The 19262-nt window shown below is 38.6% G+C and overlaps 1 protein-coding gene across 4 annotated transcripts in view; it reads left to right on the top strand.

Annotated features, from left to right (window-relative positions):
* PCGF5 (polycomb group ring finger 5) overlaps positions 1 to 19262 on the top strand; it is a 118156-nt gene that overhangs the window by 48035 nt on the left and 50859 nt on the right. For 2 of the 4 annotated variants that reach the window (XM_037727744.1, XM_037727742.1), the window contains exon 2: positions 10225 to 10519. In XM_037727744.1, the coding sequence (XP_037583672.1) occupies positions 10408 to 10519 (112 nt within the window). In that variant the 5' untranslated portion in view covers positions 10225 to 10407. Of the gene's footprint in view, positions 1 to 7744; positions 7899 to 7946; positions 8407 to 10224; positions 10520 to 19262 lie in introns of those variants that run through there. The other 2 variants (XM_037727743.1, XM_017498219.2) reach the window with 2 other exon arrangements.

Below are 19262 nucleotides of genomic sequence, written 5' to 3'. Positions count from 1 at the left end.
TTTAGTAGAGACGGGGTTTCACCATGTTGACCAGGATGGTCTCGATCTCTTGACCTCGTGATCCACCCGCCTCGGCCTCCCAAAGTGCTGGGATTACAGGTGTGAGCCACCGCGCCCAGCCAGGAAATTGGTTGTTAAGTTAAGAATGTTCTGGAAAGTTAGGTGATGCCTTTAATATCTGAAAGTTTTGAAATAATTTCTTAGAGTGTTACTCCTTGACAGTATGCTGTATTAATCTTACTGTATTGCTATAGAGGCTATTGTAAATTCAGCCAGCATTTGTGGAGCTCCTGCCGGGTTCCCAGGCCTTTGCAGGGGCCATACTTGTCCCTCTCTTCAGGTCATTTACTATCAGACCTGATGTGCATAAATGTGAAATGTCAGTACTGACACAAAACCAACTTAGGTAGAATAGGTCCATGGGTCTCCAGCAGTTCTTCTGTTTTCATAGGAAGAGCGATTCCTATGAGGTAGAAAGGCTGAAAGAATGAATAGTTTAGGAGGATGGAGAATTGCAACTGAATGGTGAAGAAGAGGCAGAGGAGGAGGGAGAGCATTCCAGTTAGTTGGGCTCAGTATAAGCAGAAGCTCGAGGATGACATTCACACTGTATCTGAGGGATAATGAGAAGCCTGGTCTAGTTATTGAAGTAGAGGTTTTATCTTGGAAAGAGTGCAGACAAGGTTATAGAGATCTGGAACCAGGCCCCAGAGGTATTGCAGTGCTGCAGAGCAAAGTGGTCTGGAAGGTGCTTGAGCAGCACTGGGATGGTTCAGGAGTTGCACCACCAGGTTCCACTCCTGCTTCATCCATCAGGAGCAGTGTGATACTGGTTGTCACACAAACTCTCTGTGGCATGGTTTCCTCATTTGTAAGATGAGGACAATGATTTTATTTGTCTCATAGGGTTGCTAAAAATAATAAAACAATAATGATATAAAATGCTTAGCAAAGTGCTAAGTACTTGAAGGAGCTCATTCCATTTTTAGTTATTAGGCAAGGGAGAGAAATAAAGCTGATAGAATAGGTTAATTGAAGCTTGAGAAAGCTTTGTCAAATTGCCTTTTGCCTTCATAAAGTTGAAGACGGAATGTTAGAGGTGTCACCATAATTTCCAGACTCTATTCAAAGAGGCACAGGAAAATACATGGAGTGACGTATTGCACGAGGCCATTGTGTTTTTACTACATCCCACTACATTTCACAGATTTGGTGGATGATCATGCTTGAAAGCCATTGAGAAATAATTAGGTCAGAGTAATTTGGAGTGTTCCTTAAAAGTCACAGAGAACTCTTATTCTGGTCAGTTAGAGGAAATGAATTACTCCACCAGAAGTAACTTGGAAGTTTGGTTTGCTTTTTGTTCTTGATTAATATTTTATATTGTATACTCAGAGGCTATTTTACTGACTGGAATGAGATAGAGAATTGAAGCAGAATAAATCTAAGTGGAAAATGACTATGTATATCCATAGAAGAATTGTAGCACCTAACTTCTATAATGCATGCCTGCTAATTCTATTAGTTGTGTTCACACTTTGGGTAGGTAAGAAAATGGAAGGCAGCCCTCTATAAAAACAAGAGTTCTGTTTTAATACCCTTCCTTAAAGCTTTTCTTTAATCTTAAGATTTTTTTCTTAGCTCAAAGTAATTTTAATTCACTTACTAGTGGGAAGTTTGGATTTTTATTAAGCTTGATGTCTTCTGTCTTTGGAAAAATCTGAATAAGTTGCACTTCAGACTTATTTTCATATTAGAAGCTATGAAAAATTGTACAGCATATGTGTTATATGAAGAAATTGCATCTTCCAAGGATAATATTACAAACCACTCACATTTTAATCACAATAAGTTTTACTCCCTAGTGCTGTTCATCTGTATCTTAATTCTGAATATTATAGATGCTTCCATATCTGGTATAGAGACTGTTCTTATGTGCAATTTAAGTGTTTTCAAGGGTCAAAGCTTGTAAATGCTAATAGTTTCTTGTATAGCACTCCAAATATAATGCCATGCATTTACTGGCATCAATAATTGTTAATTAGTATTAATGCTATTTGTGTTTTAGAAAATGTAAGAGATGAATCAATCAAAAGTATGACAAATATTTGAAGAAACACATGTATTAGTCTGTGCAGTCCTTAAAATATACTCTACATATATGTGGATATATATGTACGTATTTGTATATACATATGCATATAAGTAACCTATTTGGCTATATGTAGCACAGATTAGTTCTCTGTCCGTTTTTCATTAACTTCATTATGTGCCACCTTAAGTATTAAGTACTACATGTTAAGCATTAAACAGATTTATTCTAAATGGCTGTTAGGGATTGAATTGAGTCTCAAAAAGAACCGTTGAAGCGTTAGCCTCTGCTGCGTGTGAATATGACCTTATTTGGAAAGATCATATTCTTTGAAGGTATAATCAATTTGGGCTCTTAATTGAATAAGACTCAGGTCCTTATAAGAAGAAGAGAAGGCTGGGCATGGTGGCTCACACCTGTAATCCCAGCACTTTGGGAGGCCAAGGTGAGTGGATTGCTTGAGCCCAGAAGTTCAAGACCAGCCTGGGAAATATGGTGAAACCCTGTCACTACAAAAAAAAATAATAATACAAAAATTGTCTTAGCATGGTGGCATGCACCTGTGGTCCCAGCTAGTCTGGAGGCTGAAGTGGGAGGATCACTTGAGCCTAGGAGGTCAAGGCTGCAGTGAGTTGTGATTGCGCCCCTGCATTCCAGCCTGGGAGACAGAGGAGACTTCTTCTTAAAAAATACATATTTAAAGAAAAAGAGAGAGAGACAAACAAGGAGAACATCATGTGAAGATAGATGCACAGAGAGAAGACAGCCATGGGACTACCGGAGAAACAGCACAATTGCATGCTGCAAGGGAGAGGAAATTCTCTCCAGGGAGGTTGCTACCAGAAAAAGGGACTATGCCCAGCTCCTTCTGGTTAGAGAATTTAAAGGAACTGATCAAATTCAAAATCGTGGCTATGAGAAATAGGAGAGAATGTGTCCAGGCATATAAAGGTGTAATTATAAGAACAAAGCAAAACAAAATGCAGCATTAAGAACCCAGTTGACTGGAATAGCATATTTTTAGTAGTACTGATTTGCAGACAAGCACACTGGTAGAGGAGCAAGACTAGCAGATGAATGGCCAAAAGGCTAAAGAACTGCAGATAAAATGTGATAACCAGAACAGGGAGAAAGTTAACAATGATTGCATTGCGTCTGAGGAAGAGAAGTAAGGAAATGGATCCAGAGAAAGGTTGATTAAACTAAATTGAAAGGAAGGAGCAGAGAATCTCTGAATGGGGATATAAGCCAGAATACAGTTATTTTAAAATCAATTTATGCTTGTAAGTTCAGGTTCTAATTACAGTAAGTCTTTCCTTTTCTAGTAGAAATGAGTGCTCAACTTAAAATTTCAGACTTCACTAGTAAAAAGGATTAAAGAATCAATAGTTATGGAAATATTGTAAAGGAAATGGTGATCTGTGAATTCATAATCATGAAGTTCTAATTAACTTCCTCATCAGTACTTGTAATAAGCATCACCCTCCTAACATTTTTGGGAAGTGAAATATTGTAAGTTGTTCAAATCAGGAACAACAGTTCTTGACAAAATTTGCTTTTTAAAAGCATAAATGATTACATGTAATTACTTCTCTTCCTTGGATTTTTCTGCAGTTTTCTTAATTTAATAAATTAAAAAGGCAATATTGAAATGATCTCATATCAAAGCCTCCTCTTTTATAATTCAGTAATATAGTTAGTGAACAGACCTCGGTCTTGGTGACTTGTGTGAAAAGCACTTTGAAACTCCCTGTTCACAGATTCTTCTTAATATGCGTATAATAGTCATCCAAAAAGCTAGTCAGGGAGAATACCCGTCAGCAGCTTAAATTCCCTTGTTTAATGTCATGGAAATAAAAACATACCTCCTTCTCCTTGGGAGGCTGTCAGGTCTGATCTAGCTCCCGTAGCTTCAGTATTCTTATTTCCAAATATGCCCTCTTTTGCTGATTCTGCTGCCTTTGAAAAGAGATGGGATGGGGAAATCTCACTACCCAGCCCTTCAGGGCCTCTTCTCAGACCACAATCCAGGCTGCTGACGCTGACTGTGGTAAGGCTGGAGTTGACAGCTAACACACTTTTTTCTGGCCTTCTCATTTACCATTCATATGCCATTAACATTCATATCCATAGTTTTGGAAATTGTGTCTTCTTGTCTTTGTAACTGGCAGAGTAGGCATATAGGGCTAATTTTTTGTCCACCCATAGTGCTCCTTCTTTCAATTGGAGTTTCTGTCACTTGATCATGTTCCATTTAATACTTTATTAATAAATTTTGATATATTGCTCCATAAATGTTTCTTGTGGGTAAGTCTCTACTCCCCGGTGTGATTTTAATTAATAATTCAAGGAGGCAGGGATTGTGCCTTAACATCTTCTTTGTAAAGATCCCTTCAAGAAGAAACCCAAGAAAGAATACATAGGATCAGTTCTTAGAATGTGTGCAATTATTCAGTTTTTCAATAAATATTTATTTGAACACTTACTTTTTGCCATCTACTCTGCTAGGGTTGTATAGCCAAGCAGTGGATCCACTGAGCTTACACTCTAGTGGGAGGTCCAGATGAGTAAATCAGATAATCTAAGATAGTGTGATATTTGATTTGAGAGGATAAGTATGAGTTGTTATGTATGACTATGGTCTATGTGTAAAGAGGAGGCTCTTCTGCAGCTTTGAACGAGTGCCTAGGAAGGTAACCTTTGAAATCAGCTGATACCTGAAAGGATATATAAGGGTTGGCCAGACTTAGCAGAGGTGGGGAAGGGTGAGGGGATAAAGACAGGGTGCTCATTTGGAAGAAGACCTCTCTAGCTAATTAGAGAGTAAAGGGGTACATTATGGCTTGAACACAGAGTTCAAGTAGGAGTGGGGAGGCCATAACAGTGGCAGGGATCTGAAATGGCCTTGTTAAGTGTTTGGGTATTATTTTAGGAATGGGGATTTTTAAAGCCAGAGAACAGCATGATCAAATTTATATACTTAGAGTCTTCTGGCTGTGCTGTGGAAGATGGTTTGGCAGAAAGGAGCTGTAGGAAGACAATTTAAGAGTTAATTGAGTGATAGAGACTAGAGAGGATAGTGATCTGAACAAGGTGGCTAAGTGGAGGGATTCAAGAGACATGTAGCAGGGAAAGTCCTTGAAAATTATTGGATTGTTGGAGAGGGGTGCAGTAAGAGAAAGACATGGTCAAGGGTGATTGGAAGTTCTCTTCAATTCTCTGTTCCCCCTCCCATTCCTCTGTCATTGATTTTATGCAACCATAAATTTAGAGCTATAATATTCATGGTCATAAAATGAATTTATGTGGGCCTTATAGGACATTTATGTTCAATTGTAATATTTTCTATAATCTCTATAGGAAGGCTTTTAGATTACAGAGATAGTTTCTGTGTTAAAGGCCCTCTGTTAAAATATTAAACAGCATTCCTGGGTACATAATTTATAATAATTACAAATTCACCATATTTAATATTTCAGGGAAATGTAAATATATATAACCAGTTTCCAATCACATTATGCCATTAAAAGTCAGTTAATTAATGATGTATTTATTAGGCAGGAAAAGAATGTGAACTTTCAGTATAGAACTCACCCATTGCCCAACCATAGATGAAATAAAAATCTAGACATAAATATAAAGTAATGAAAATATTTGTTAGATATACAGATAGCTCCAAGTAGTTCCAGGAGTTATTAAAGCCATTTGTGGTTTTCTGGAAGATTCTGGGCTAATACTCAAATGCCACAGTTTATCACTTTGGGATTATGCTTCTTTGATAGGGAATCACCAGTGGCCATTTCACTCCTACGTGCCATCTAGACAGTTATTTTTTCCCTTTCTTCATCTATTCTTCCCTTTCTTTCTTCATTTAAAAAAAAAAAAAGTTAATCCGTTTCTTACCAGACCTCCCTTAAATTCTTGGATGTGAGAAGTACTCTCAAGAGGTATTAAAGAAAACTGAACCTGGCACCTTTGTTTTGGTCTTGGCTCTACCAAAATCAGCTCTGTAATTATGAATTTGCTACATCTCAGGATCTTGATTTCTACATCTGTAAAATGAGAAAACTGAAGTAGACTATTGTTAAGGGGACTCCCAGCTATGATTCTTTTATCCTGCTTTTATTTCCCTGGTATTATATATCCAGTTGCTTCCAGGCCTTTGTTTACTTGAGGGTTCCACTGGTACTAGAGATTTGCTATCAGAGCTACCCCCTCATGTTGTAGCTTCCATGGTTTGTCCTCTGCCCCCACTGGCAGTACCAAGGGACTAGACTAGAATAAGCAACTGGTAAGGAGTCCAGGGGAGAAGGAGACGCAGCACGGCAGCTGAAAGTCCCATGTTTAAATACTTAAACAATCTACATACACATCACACGGTAAAGTTGCCCTTTTGCAGCATTCCTTATCATTACTATTATTTTTTTTAACCAGACAAATGTTTGAGTTTTTTGACTTGTTTATATTTTGTGTATGTGTGCATTCTTTTAAATTGGGGTGGGAGAGATGGGATGGTTGCTGAAGAGGGCGGAGGAGAAACCACAGAACATTTTATTGCAAACTATGCTGCCTCTCCAGACAAAAAGCATAGATTTCCTTACAAAGGTTGTAGTTCTCTCCCATTCCAAGTCCATTCTGGCAACCCCACCTCCACATTCATCCTCAGGTACTGTTCTATAGCATGTTTGTGACCCCTTCCTTCATTGCTAACATATGTCCTCAAATCTGCCTTCAAGCTTGTTTCCTTCAGAAATACTGATTAATCCCACTTATGATTGGTCACCAATCACATTTAAGCCCCCTGGACGTCATTGTTACTCTTTTAAAACACATTTAAAATAGTTTCGGACACAAAATAGGAAAATAACCAAGTCATTTGTATATGTTGTGGTATGTATACAGTAATATCTTCTATCGCATATTTTAAACACACTAGAAATAGTGTGATTTTTCACGTATTGTTCTGTTTAGTTTTTGAAATGAAAGATATGAAGGGTAAAGAGTAATCCTACTGCCATGAAGTCGTTTGACATCACTTGTTTTCTCTTACTCATTGTGATTGCTGTCACTGATGAAGTTAATCCCAGCTTGGACATTGGCATGTATGATTTTGCAAAATGGTTCTTTAAAGGACTATAAGAATGTGATCATTTAAAGCTGTTTCAGAAAGTGTATTGCTCCTACTGTGATGTTAGAAATGGCAATTTTTAAACTTATGTCAGAATTTGACTACAAAATGGGTAGTTTTTAAAGCTGCCTTGGTCTACTGCTTGGTGCGTTTTAAATTTGAAATGAATCTTTGAACACCTGTATGGCTGCAGGAACAGTGGTTAAGTTTGTTGGTTTTCCACTTAGTCATCTATCACTTTAGTAAGAAGCTAATGCCTATCAGTTGGAGAGCAAGCAAATGCTTTGCATTGACAGTCTCCCCTACCCTCTATTATTGTCAGTTTTTTAAGTCGTCACTGCTCTGGCTTTTAAAATGCACGTTTTTGAATGGATTTTGCAATGAATGATCTCTTGTAGATCTCAAAGTCCACTAGAAAGAGTATTGGGTTTTTTGTTTGTTTTGAACCTTGCAAACAGTAATGCTTCTTTGCCACTCACCCTCCCCCCACCCTCACTCTCCACAACGTTCCCGTTTGCTTATAGTTGTCAACGACCATGATCTCTGGACCCACGGCTACAGTAACAAGTTTGTTAGTGATTTTCAAATAAGGTGCAAATTAAGGGATGGCTTTGTCCCCACTTCCGCGCAGGCGGGACAGACTTGAGGAAGACCCAGCTGAGGAGACAAATTCTCAGGGTGAGTCAGTCTCATCGCTGACCGTTGCTTTTAAACCCGCCAGGAAAAATATGCCAGTCATTGTTATGATGAAAACAACCGAAGGGGTGGGTGGTGAGGATAAGAAGAACCGAGATAATATTTGGCCAGAGCTACGTGTAGCACAGGAGCCAGAGCGGCAGCTGCACCTGCGAGGAGCGCAGGCAGCGGGCGCGACCTCCGGGCGTGGTGGTGGGCGTGGCCGGGCGGCGGGGGCGTGGCCGGGTGACGGGGCGGGCGATGCCGCCGGTTGGAAGGGGGTGGAGTTGCTCTTGGAGGCGGCACCGGACCTGGGCCCCGAGGCCCACCGCGCCCTATCGGGCCTGAGCCGAGTGGCCCCACGGAGCCGGCGCGCTCCCGCCTGCAGGGGGAGAGCGGACGGGGTGCGGGGACCGGCCAGGCCGTGGCGGGTGCTGTTTCTCTTTCACTTTCCTTCACTCTGAGGCCGGCGCGCTGGCGGGCGAGGAGCGGCGGCGGTGGCGGCCGCTGGGTAGGTACTAGGCGGGCAAGGGAGCGGTCGGGACGCCAGGCTTCCCGCCCAAGTTTGCGCCTCAGGCGGGAGCGACACTTCCAGACACCTGCCCCGGCCAGCCCCGCCTGGAGCCTGGAAGACCCTTCGGGTGCAGGGGGCGACCGGCCGGGGCGGGGACTTCGGAGCCGTTCCTCGGTCGGCGGGGAGAGGGGCAGGCTTTCCGACCGGGAAAGGCGGCTCGTTCTCCCTGGCCTGAGTAGCGCGCCCGCAGGGCCTGGGCCCGCGCACCTGCCGGGCAGGCGCGGCGGTCCTGGGACCGCACTGGGCTGTGCCGCTGGGTCCTGTCGGAGAACGCAGAAAAGTTCCCCCTCGCCCCCGCCCGGTCATTGTAAGTTCTTGCTTCCCTTAACTGTCTTGGTCACAGGGCTCTGTGCCTTAGGATCTTAGCACCACCTCAGGTCGGGACCGTGCATTTCCTCTTCCAAAGGACTTTCTCTTACTTTGGAGGTTCATGGCAAACCTGTGGGAAAGGCAAGGCAGTTAATCCCAATTTATGGAGGAGAAAGCCGAGACCTAGGCACAGATAAGAAACTCTTTGCTGAAGGTCATACAGGACTAAGGGCCAGAACCCTGATCCCCTCTCTGTTAATTATGCCTGCTTTCTGTTAACACCCACGAATACGATTTCCCAAGAGGATAGGATAATTACACGCAGAGCCTATTCCCTACACATTGGCAGTGGGTATGTGTTGATGGAATGCCTTTTACCTTTCCGGTTGCTTTATACTTACCAATGAGTTAACAGCTAAGATAGGAGAAAGTTTCTGTTTATAGAATGCACTTAGGAAAATAAACACCTTTCATGTTGTGTTTTCTGAAAGGATACGTATTTTAAAGTTAAAAAACCTGAGACAGGAAAGTAACGTTACCCAGGTTATAAATCTAAATGTGACCAGTTTCTTTTGGAGAGTTTTTGGTCTAGTAAAGAAGATAAAGAATGAATGTTACTATAAATCAACATAAAAGGAAAATGTAACAGGAAAGAAGTAAGCATTAAAAATAGGGAAAGATTGCCCTGAGGATAGCATTGAAGATGGGTTTGGGGGATAGACTGCAGACAGAGGAGAGAAAGAGCTTGTTGATAGAGTGCTTAGAACTTGCAGAGGGGACGGTGGGAGAGGAGTGATCCCTTCAGGTTGAAGAAAGTTGTTGAAGGGTATATTAAGGTTAACCTGAAGAAGATCTTACGTGACAGAATGAGAAACATTTTTTCTTTTTGTAAAGAGAAGACATTCATTGATAAGAAGACCCAAGTGCCACAGAATAAAATGTGCCTGGAAGCAGAATATACGACGGACTGCAGGTGTATAGGTGATAGACAAGTAGAGCAGCCAAGCATGGAATGGCAGAGAACATCAACTTGATTTGACTCGTAACTGGATGTAGGGTTCAAAATGGAAATGGGGAACATTTTGATAGGATAATGACTTGTTTTTAATCTTCTAACTTGTATTGGCAGGAACTCCTAATAGAGCAGTCAAGCAGATAGTTAAAATGCATTAGTGAAGAGGTAAAGATGTCAAACTGGCGTTACTAGCTTTGGGTGTCTTAAGTATAGAGGTGATAGTTGAAGTTCCAGGACTGGATGAATCTGTCATTCCGAATTAAATTATAGCAGATTTGCAAGTTAATGGTACAAGGCGAAGGATATATTCTATTCACCTATTCACGCAATTGGGAACATGGAACACTTGCTGTTAATAGAATGACATTAAATACATTATGAGGAATTTGATGCCTCTTTCTCTCATCTTTTTAAAATGATTTTGGAAACAGACATGGGAAAGCGGAACCACCAAAAGGAGTGATGGTCAACGATCTCATGATAAATCTGGATGCTAGTTCTCATGCCTCAGGACGTCCTACTGGGAACGCCACACCAGCTCCTGGGATCAGACTTTCATCTACTTAGGACCCCTCTTTGCCCGAACTACTAAAGCCAGTCTTAGCTAGCCACGAATGGCTACCCAAAGGAAACACTTGGTGAAAGATTTTAATCCTTACATTACCTGCTATATCTGTAAAGGGTATCTGATCAAGCCAACCACAGTGACGGAATGCCTCCATACATGTAAGTATTCTTTTAGGTTATTATACCTGTCAAAGGTTATATGTACATTTGTTCTGTTAAAATTGCCGTGTTTTGTTTTTATCTGTTTTGTAACTTTTAAGAAATGAGTATTCTAAGAATTATTTTAACTTTGAATTCGTTTTCAGAATATTTGTAATTGGGATGCCAGTGGCATGAAATTCTGCTTGTGTTATTTGAATCTCCATAGTTGACTTTTATCACATTGTAAAATGTTCTAAAAATCATAAGCATATTGTCAGTTATGTTTTTTTTTTTTAAGTGAACTATTTCAGGTTTTTTTAAAAAAAATACTCAGGGAATTAATCTCAGAGATTCTTTTAGGATATGCAGACTCTAATTCCCTTGTTCTCAAAGTGTGATTCCTAGACTAGTGGCACCAGTGTCATCACAAGTTCTAGGAACTTGTTAGAAATGCAGATTATCAGGTCCTACTCTAGACTGAATGAATTGGAGACTCTGAGAGTGGGTCCAGCAATGTGTGTTTTAACAAGCCCTTTAGGTGATTTTGAAGCATGCTCAAGTTTGAGAATCACTGTTCTAATAGTATCATACCTGTGGAACTCCTAGCAAAATTTTATTCTCAACTGTCCCATTGGAAGAGGAAGAGATATATTTTATTGTCCACTTATGCCAAGATTACACATACTTTTTATGTTTCTGCCAGCATGATTTCATTTTTTATTTCAGTGAAAATAATTCCAGTAAGTTCTGGTTTAATGCCTAGTATGTGCACCAAAATAGATACATACTTGTTTTCATCTTAGCTTTACAGTGTCCTGTGAGCAGTTTGGAGTGGATGTAGCGGAAAAGAAAAGGCATAGAGATTATCTTTGTTTTATGAATGTGGAAACTAACAGTTAAGTAACTTGTCTAGTCTCATAGCTATTGAGTGGTGGACCTATATTCAACTCCAAAACCCGTGCTCTTTAATATACCATGATACCTTTTTTTTTTTTTTTTTTTTTTCCAGTAAGCTTTCTGCCATTCTTGCTCTGCTGAACTGACATAGTGTTATACCAGTAGTTTTAAATGGATGCTATATAGAATAATCTGGCAGTGATTGAAATGGCAAATTTTATGTTACATTTATTTTACCACAATAAAAAATAGAATCATTTGGGCAGCTATCTAAGCATACACATGCTCAGGACCCTGCCTGGGGAGATACAGTGGGTCTTGTGATAAGGTCTGGGCATGTGTATTTTAGAAAAGCTTCCCAAGTGATGCTGATGTATACTTCTTTGAGATATTACTGGCACATGCTATTCAATTAGCAATTAACTATGAACTATCTTGTATTATTAGTTTGCTCTTGCCCTGTATTGTTATTTAACTTGAATAGTTAATGATTAACTTTTCATCGAACAGACATTTATTGAATACTTTCTGTGTGTCAGGCACTGTGCTGGGGCACACAGGATACAGTAGGGCACAAAATGGTAAAAACATCTCTGCTCTTAATTATATTAAGAAGTATAATTCTAATAGGAAAACTAATAAAAAAAATATGCCATGTTAGTGATAAGTGGTATGAAAAGGAACAAAGCACGATTGTAGAGAGGAGACATGGGGTTACTTTATAGTGTGTCAGCCTCTTTGATGTGATGACATTTGAACAGAAACCTGAAGGGACTGAAGGAATCTGTGGATATATGGGAAGAGCAGTCTGTGTAAAGGGAAAATCAAGTACAGAGGCCTTGAGATGGAAATACACTTGGCCAGTTCAAGGAACAGCAAATCAGTTAGAAGACTATTACTGTAGGAAAGCTAAAAGATTATAGGACCTTCAACCAAGGTTATAAGATATGAAATGGAGGTGGTGAAGGGTGGTTGTATTATGGACATACTTTGAAGGAAGAACCAATTGGCTACTCTAGCATGGGGACTTTATCTTCTACTTCCCTGTTTCCCATTGCAGCTAGCATGGAACCTGGACCTAGTCCACAGTGTGTTTTGTTTTGCTTCTTTGAACATTTGTACGTCGTTCTTAATTTTTTGATTCATCCAGCAAAAACTGCTAACTCTGGATGATGAGAAGAAAGCACAGACTCTCTAATTTCTATCTATATGCTACAAATTTTATATATATCCTTTGGAAGAAAATTTTCTTTGGGTCATAATGAAATCTCAATTTAAATGTAACTTTTTTTAAAAAAGGAAAACAAAAGATTATAGAAGTATAAACAATTAGCATATAATATAAGCAAAGGGTTTTTTGGGTTTTTTTTTTTTTTTTTTTAATGTTCTCAACAGCAATTTAAAGCCTAAAGGGGTAAATTAAATGACAGTTTAGCTGCACATGTCATCCGGGCCTGAAAGATCCTTTGGTGGCCATCAAGCCCCTTTACTGAGAGAGAATGAACATGTTAGAAATGTGATTTAAATACAATGGTAAGTCCCAAATGTGGACTTCATCATCAACAGAGAACACAGAAAGTAGAGTAAATGATGGAGTCAGGTACCCCACTGTGTATCTGAGGAGATCTGAGGATTCTGGTAGCACTAATCTTTATGTACTCTCAGTTCCTTTGATTTCGATATTGTTTGTTTGTATTTATATTGAAGCTTATAGGTAAAAATTATCCCACTTGCAAAGCATTCCCTTGTTAGAAATATTTATATACAAATAAATACAGGTATATATTTGTACAAATAAGGGAATGCTTTGCAAGTGGGATAGTTTTTTCCTATAGGCCTCAATATAAATACGAAAGTTTTCTCATATATAATGTAGGATAGATACAGTTGTTCTGTGATTTGGGGTGGGTATAAAATCAAAGGGAAAGGCAGAAAGTGAGAAATGTTAAGTGGCATTGTAGTACCCCATAATATTTTAGATCTTGACTTAGGCATATATAAAAGATATCTTATTTACTTTGTACAAAGTCTACAATTTTATGTTGCTATAAAGATTGAGTTAAGAATAAGTAAACACCAGTTTTTATGGAGATGCATAAGAAAATACAAAGATTTTGTTCTTACTATTCAAGTGCGAAATACATAAATGAGGCTTTATTATTTGTGTGCAAAACCAGACATCGAACCTGCCCTTCTGGACTGTCTGGTCAAGTGAAGAAAGAGCAATCAAGTTAAGAAATATATGAAAAAAAATGCTGTTAAGTGCAATGAGGAATGACATAGGGTGATATAATAGCAGATATGTATCAGGATATTGGAGCGAATGAAATGCTGAAGAAACTTGTGTTTTGTGAAATTCCTAAAGCTACAAATCATATGTCATCTCAGATAGTAGCCCTTGAGTAGTGGTGCAGAGGTCTACATATGGGCAGGAGGCAGGGATCATTAATAGCTATCTCTGTTTTGATATGGATACATGAAATTACATCAGTCTTCTTTCAGGTGACTATGCAAGTGCATTTCAACTCTTTCTTCACCCTCAAACCAGATAGGTTGGTTCTCCCCCATTCTCTCAGAAATTTTGATGCCAGCACTGCTGGACTGCCCTTTAAATGTAGAAACAAGGGCCCAAAAGGTGAGCTCATCAAAAGGAAATAGGAGGTAGAGGTGGTGGGGCAGAGTGCCAGAGTCCTGGCAGGAGATGCAAAAAAAAAAAAAAAAAAAAAAGCATAATAAAAACCACATTTTTAACTAGACTCTTTTCAGCTACTAATACCACCTCCCTTCAGTAGACCAAGGACATTTGATAGATAAAATTTTTAAATGAGTTAAAATCTTCAAACACAAAGGAGTTTTATCTTTAAATAATCACTTAATAACTAGATGAACTAAATCCGCATTAGCCATGGCTTACACGTCTGTGAGATAATTTTAATAGCCAGCAAACCAAAGGAAATAAACACATTTGCACAAATAATTATTTAGTTATTCAAACAGTAATTACATATCAGGCACTTTGCTAGCCACTGGGGGTAGAGTGGTAAATAAGATAAATATGAAATATATACTCTATTGAGCAAACTTATACACCAAGAAGAAATTTCTAACACATGTATTTAGATTTTTTTTTTTTTTCCTATGTGAACTCATCTACTCTGAGACTTCAGCTACCTATGTTGAGGCCTCTCAAATCTTTATTTTTGGCTTACACTTTTCTTCTCAGCTGCAGAATCATACTGGATGTCCACTTGGATGTCCTGAAGCCACCTGAAATGCAGCGTATCTATGAATGATCAAATGGGATGCCAGCACTGAGTTATCCAAGCAAGAAATATGCTGCATGCTTGACTGTCTTTACCCTTACTAACAAAACTGGGCAAAGTCCTGCTGATCTCTCTCTTTAATATTTCTCAAATCTCTCCCTTCAGTTTCATCCCTCTGTTACTGTTTTTATTCAGGTTCATACTACATTTCATCAAAGCCACTGCAGCGCATTCTTAACTGTGTCCAAGTGGTAATAATTAAAAACAGCTTACTGTCTTCATCATTATCACTCTTAACCTACCTTACAATTTCCTAAAGTTATCCTGTTGCCCTCAGCATAAATTAAAGCTACTTAGTGCTGACTGGTTTCTGCCTACCATTTCCTCCCCTACCACCTGACACTCACACATGCAAATACTTGGTTCAGCTGTTTGCTCTCCTTGGAATGAATGCCACCTCTACCCGGCTAGCAGTTACCCATCCTTTAAAACTCATCCCCTGTAAGGTGTGCCCTACCACACACCTTAGTTGCAGATTTGGGTTAAGTGTCTCAATAAAAGCTTAAATGAATAAATGCATGGCTAGTAAGTTATTTTATTGTGTATTTTTCCTTTCAAAGATTCAAATGCAGTGATAGTAACTTGAAAGGCATATAGCCAGCGTTGGTTAGGAATTACAAATTTAGTAAAACTCTCTCCTAGAATCTACATAGGCATCTTTGGGATCTTAGATAGGGAGAGGGAGAGACTGAACTAGGGGCTAGAAATTGATGGCCCTAGATTAAGGGATATTCTGTCTCTTTCACCAGGTCACAGTGGTGAAAAGAGAAACTTTAAAGTTGCTTAGAATTTATCTGCTGGGTGTGGTATAGGTTGTTGATTTAAAATGAAAGACTTTTTACTTAAACTAAGGACAAAGGAGCTTTGTTCCAGCAGCTCAAATGTGACCAATACAGTGTATTCGTTCTTAACCCTTTTGTAATCAGAGGCCCCTGTGAGAATTTAGTGATTGTTTCCTCAGAAAAAGAAAAAAAAAAGATGTTTGTAGACATAGAGTTCTGTGGTACAAAAAAGGAAAGCTTTCTTTTCTCTTTCTGTTCTTCAGAGATTATGGCAGTAATCCCTAATCTAACCTGCAAAAACACGTCATTATCCTTAGTTTTTAACTTCTACAAAGAAGGATTAATTGATAATATAGTTGATGTGATAAGAGACTCTGCGATTTTATGTGGTAATATGTAAGAAGGAATAACTTAATCATAAGATGGCAAAGTTTACCAACCATTTACTGTTTTAGAACAAATATACACACGTACTTAAGGTACAGAGAACTCATGATGCTTTGATATTCAGTTTTTAAAAATCTTACACTACATACACATACTACTCAAAGTGCAGTCTCTGAATTAGCTGCATCTACCATCAGCATCATCACCTGGGAACTTATTAGATAGAAATGCAAATTTTGGGGGCTTCACTATAGACTCACTGAATCAGAATCTCTGGAGAAAAGGCCAGAAATCTGTAATAACAAACCCTGCAGGTGATTCTCTGGTACACTAACGTTTAAGAAGCCCTGCTCTGGACCAGACATTTGTAATGCTAGCATCCCTTAAAGTAGGCAGTTTGTACTTTAATCATAGAGTTGTTCAAATAAATGCTAATACAGGAATGAAACATTAGCTGTTGTTTATTGAATGTTTGTTATATGGGGTATCATGAGATTTTCATTCATTGTTTTATTTAACTCAACCAAGAACCATTCTAGTTAAGTGGCATTATTTAAACATCAACAAATGTTCATTAAATTTTACATGTGCCAGTCATTATTATTCTAGCCACTGCAACACAGCAATAAATAGAATATGCATGGTCTGTGCCCTTCTAGAACTTAACGTTATAATAGGAGAGACAGACAATAAGCAAGTAAAGTGGAATTTGAGGTGCTGTACATGACAAATGCTCTGAGTTAAAAACAGAAAGGCCTTTCTTGGGAGTTCCCATCTGAGCAGAGACTAAAATAATAGAAAGGAGCAATCTTTGAAAAGGTTTAGAGAATCACATTTCAGATTCTTATTCCAGAGATAAGACTGAGGAATATTAAATAACACAGCCAGTAAGGGCTAGAGCTGGATTCTGAATCCTGAATATCTGACCCAGGTACATGTATATAACATATGTTATTACATTTTCCTAATTGTATTTTTTCTTTCTGCTTAGCTTTATTTTCTAAAATTTCTTTAAGCAACATACTAATTTAAAATTATAGTTTATATTATTATAAAATAAACCTCTTCTATGTTTTCATGACTATGTAACTGTTATGTACCCAATACTGATCTGAATTTATTTTTCTGAATGAATAGCCATTTTAATGAAAAAAAGTATGCTTTGAACTTTGCAGTAATGTATTCTTAATAAGAATAAAAAACATGTTTTGGAATAAATATCAAACACCAAAATAGAAATTATAGTCTCAGTAGGTGCAGATATGATGCTTTAAGATATACTAAAAATGAGGTCATTGGTATACTGATGTTACAAATTTCAAACAGTATTTTGGCAAAAACTAGTCACTCATGAAAGTGATTATAGTGTTCATTTTTGATGACTTTTTTTAAATAAGAAAGAATAATTATAGGTCTTAATCTCAGTGTCATCTATTAGTAATAATGTTAAAGAAGAATTATGTGTATAGTTCTTTTAGCTTTTAAAACTGCATTAGATAGGAAGGAATGTTTAAACAGTTGAGCAAGTATCACAGTGGACACTAACGCACAAAACCAAGGGATAACAAGTAAAAAAGTGAAATCTTCTATATTGACTTCTGAGAATATATCTTGATCAGAATGAGTTGGAACTGATATCAGTGTTGGGTTGAGAAAAATTATGTAACCAAAAATACAAAAGTATTCGTGGTTAGAAATCACAGTTAGTATACAGGTATGTTTAAGAGTCTAGCACAAGGGTTCAATATAAGCATTATAAACAATTAGTCTAACTTCGTAAAAAAGAGAAAGATAATTTTCATATGGGTACTCTGAAGACTTCACAAGTACCGATGTTTTATATGTACTGGTTTTTACCAGTATTATATCAAAAATTTTAAAACCAATGAACAAAGGTATATTTTCTCAGAATATATATGTATTCATATATGCATATATTAATATATAATCAGAACCACTGACATTCAATTAATAGAAAATGTCAGTGTTATATTTTAGTTTATATTGAATTAACTTATTATTTATTTAGAGACAGGGTCTCACTCTGTTACCCAGGCTGGAGTGCAGTGGCAAGACCTTGGCTCACTGCAACCTCCCCACTTTCCACAGGCTCAAGCCATCTTCCTGTCTCAGCCTTCTGAGTAGCTGGGTCACAAGTATGCACCACTATGCCCAACTAGTTTTTTTTTTTAGAGACGGGGTTTTGCCATGTTGCCCAGGCTGATCTTGAACTCCTGGGCTCAAGTGATCACCGTCCTTGACCTCCCAAAGTGCTGGGATCATAGGCATGAGCCACTGTGCCCAGCCTATTTATTTATTTTAGAGATAGGGTCTCACCATGTTTCCTGGGCTGATCTTGAACTCCTTGACTCAAGCAGTCCTCCCACCTCAGCCTCCCATTGTGCCGGGATTACAGGCGCAAGTTACCAGTGCCTGGCCTAACTTACTTTAATTGTCAAAAAAAATTACTAGTAAACCCAGAATCTCCTCCCTTCCTTTGGTTGAAAATGTAAGCTTCTTTCTGACTTGACTGCAATAGTAACATGGGTAGGGTCTACAATTTTGGCTCCCTTTAAGTATTCCTAACCATTGTGTTCTCATTTATATTATAAATCACTACTGAACACTTTGTCTTCCAGATACGATTCTAGACACTTGAGACTCTTCAAGCAACCTAGTAGGCAATGAACAAATCATAGTGTATATTATATTAGGTGATGACTACTGTAGAAAAGGGGAAAGTCAAGCTTAGTAAAGGAAATTGGCCAATGAGGTGTTACAATTTTAAGTAGTTGTGTTCAGGGTAGGCCTCATTAAAGAGAGTGACATTTGAACAAAGACCAGGTAAAGGAGTTAGCCAATCAGATATCTGCGGGGAGACGTGTTTCAGGTAGAGGGAATAGCAAGATTAAAGACTCTAAAGCAGGAGTGTGACTGACGTGTTGAGAAATGACCTGAGTCCCATATGGCTGGACAGCAGTGAGTGAAGGAACGTTGAGACATGATGGGGGTGGGCAAAGCCACAGGCACATGGTACAGTTCTTGTAGAGCTATCTTAAGGATTTTACTTTTACTCTGAGAGAAATGAAGGTCCATTTTAGACAGTTTTGAGTAGAAGAATGATCTGACTTATGTTTAAAAGAATCACTCAGACTACGACGTTGAAGGCAGACCTGTTAGGAGGCCACTGCAGTAATCCAGGCACGAGATGGTAATGGCTTGCATCAAGGTCGTGGTAAAACGTGATCTGAATCTGAATAAGATTTTGAAGGTAGATTCATATTTGCTAATGAATTGTACGTGGGTCATGAAAAGAAAAAGGAATGTAAGCTATGAGGTGTTCAAATGGAGATGTTCATTGGGAGCTTGACC

The sequence above is a fragment of the Cebus imitator genome, unplaced genomic scaffold, assembly GCF_001604975.1.
Source record: "Cebus imitator isolate Cc_AM_T3 unplaced genomic scaffold, Cebus_imitator-1.0 Scaffold238, whole genome shotgun sequence".
Taxonomy (NCBI): Eukaryota; Metazoa; Chordata; class Mammalia; order Primates; family Cebidae; genus Cebus; species Cebus imitator.
The sequence above is the reverse complement of the archived record's forward strand: the minus strand, read 5'-3'. Positions and strand labels throughout refer to the sequence as shown.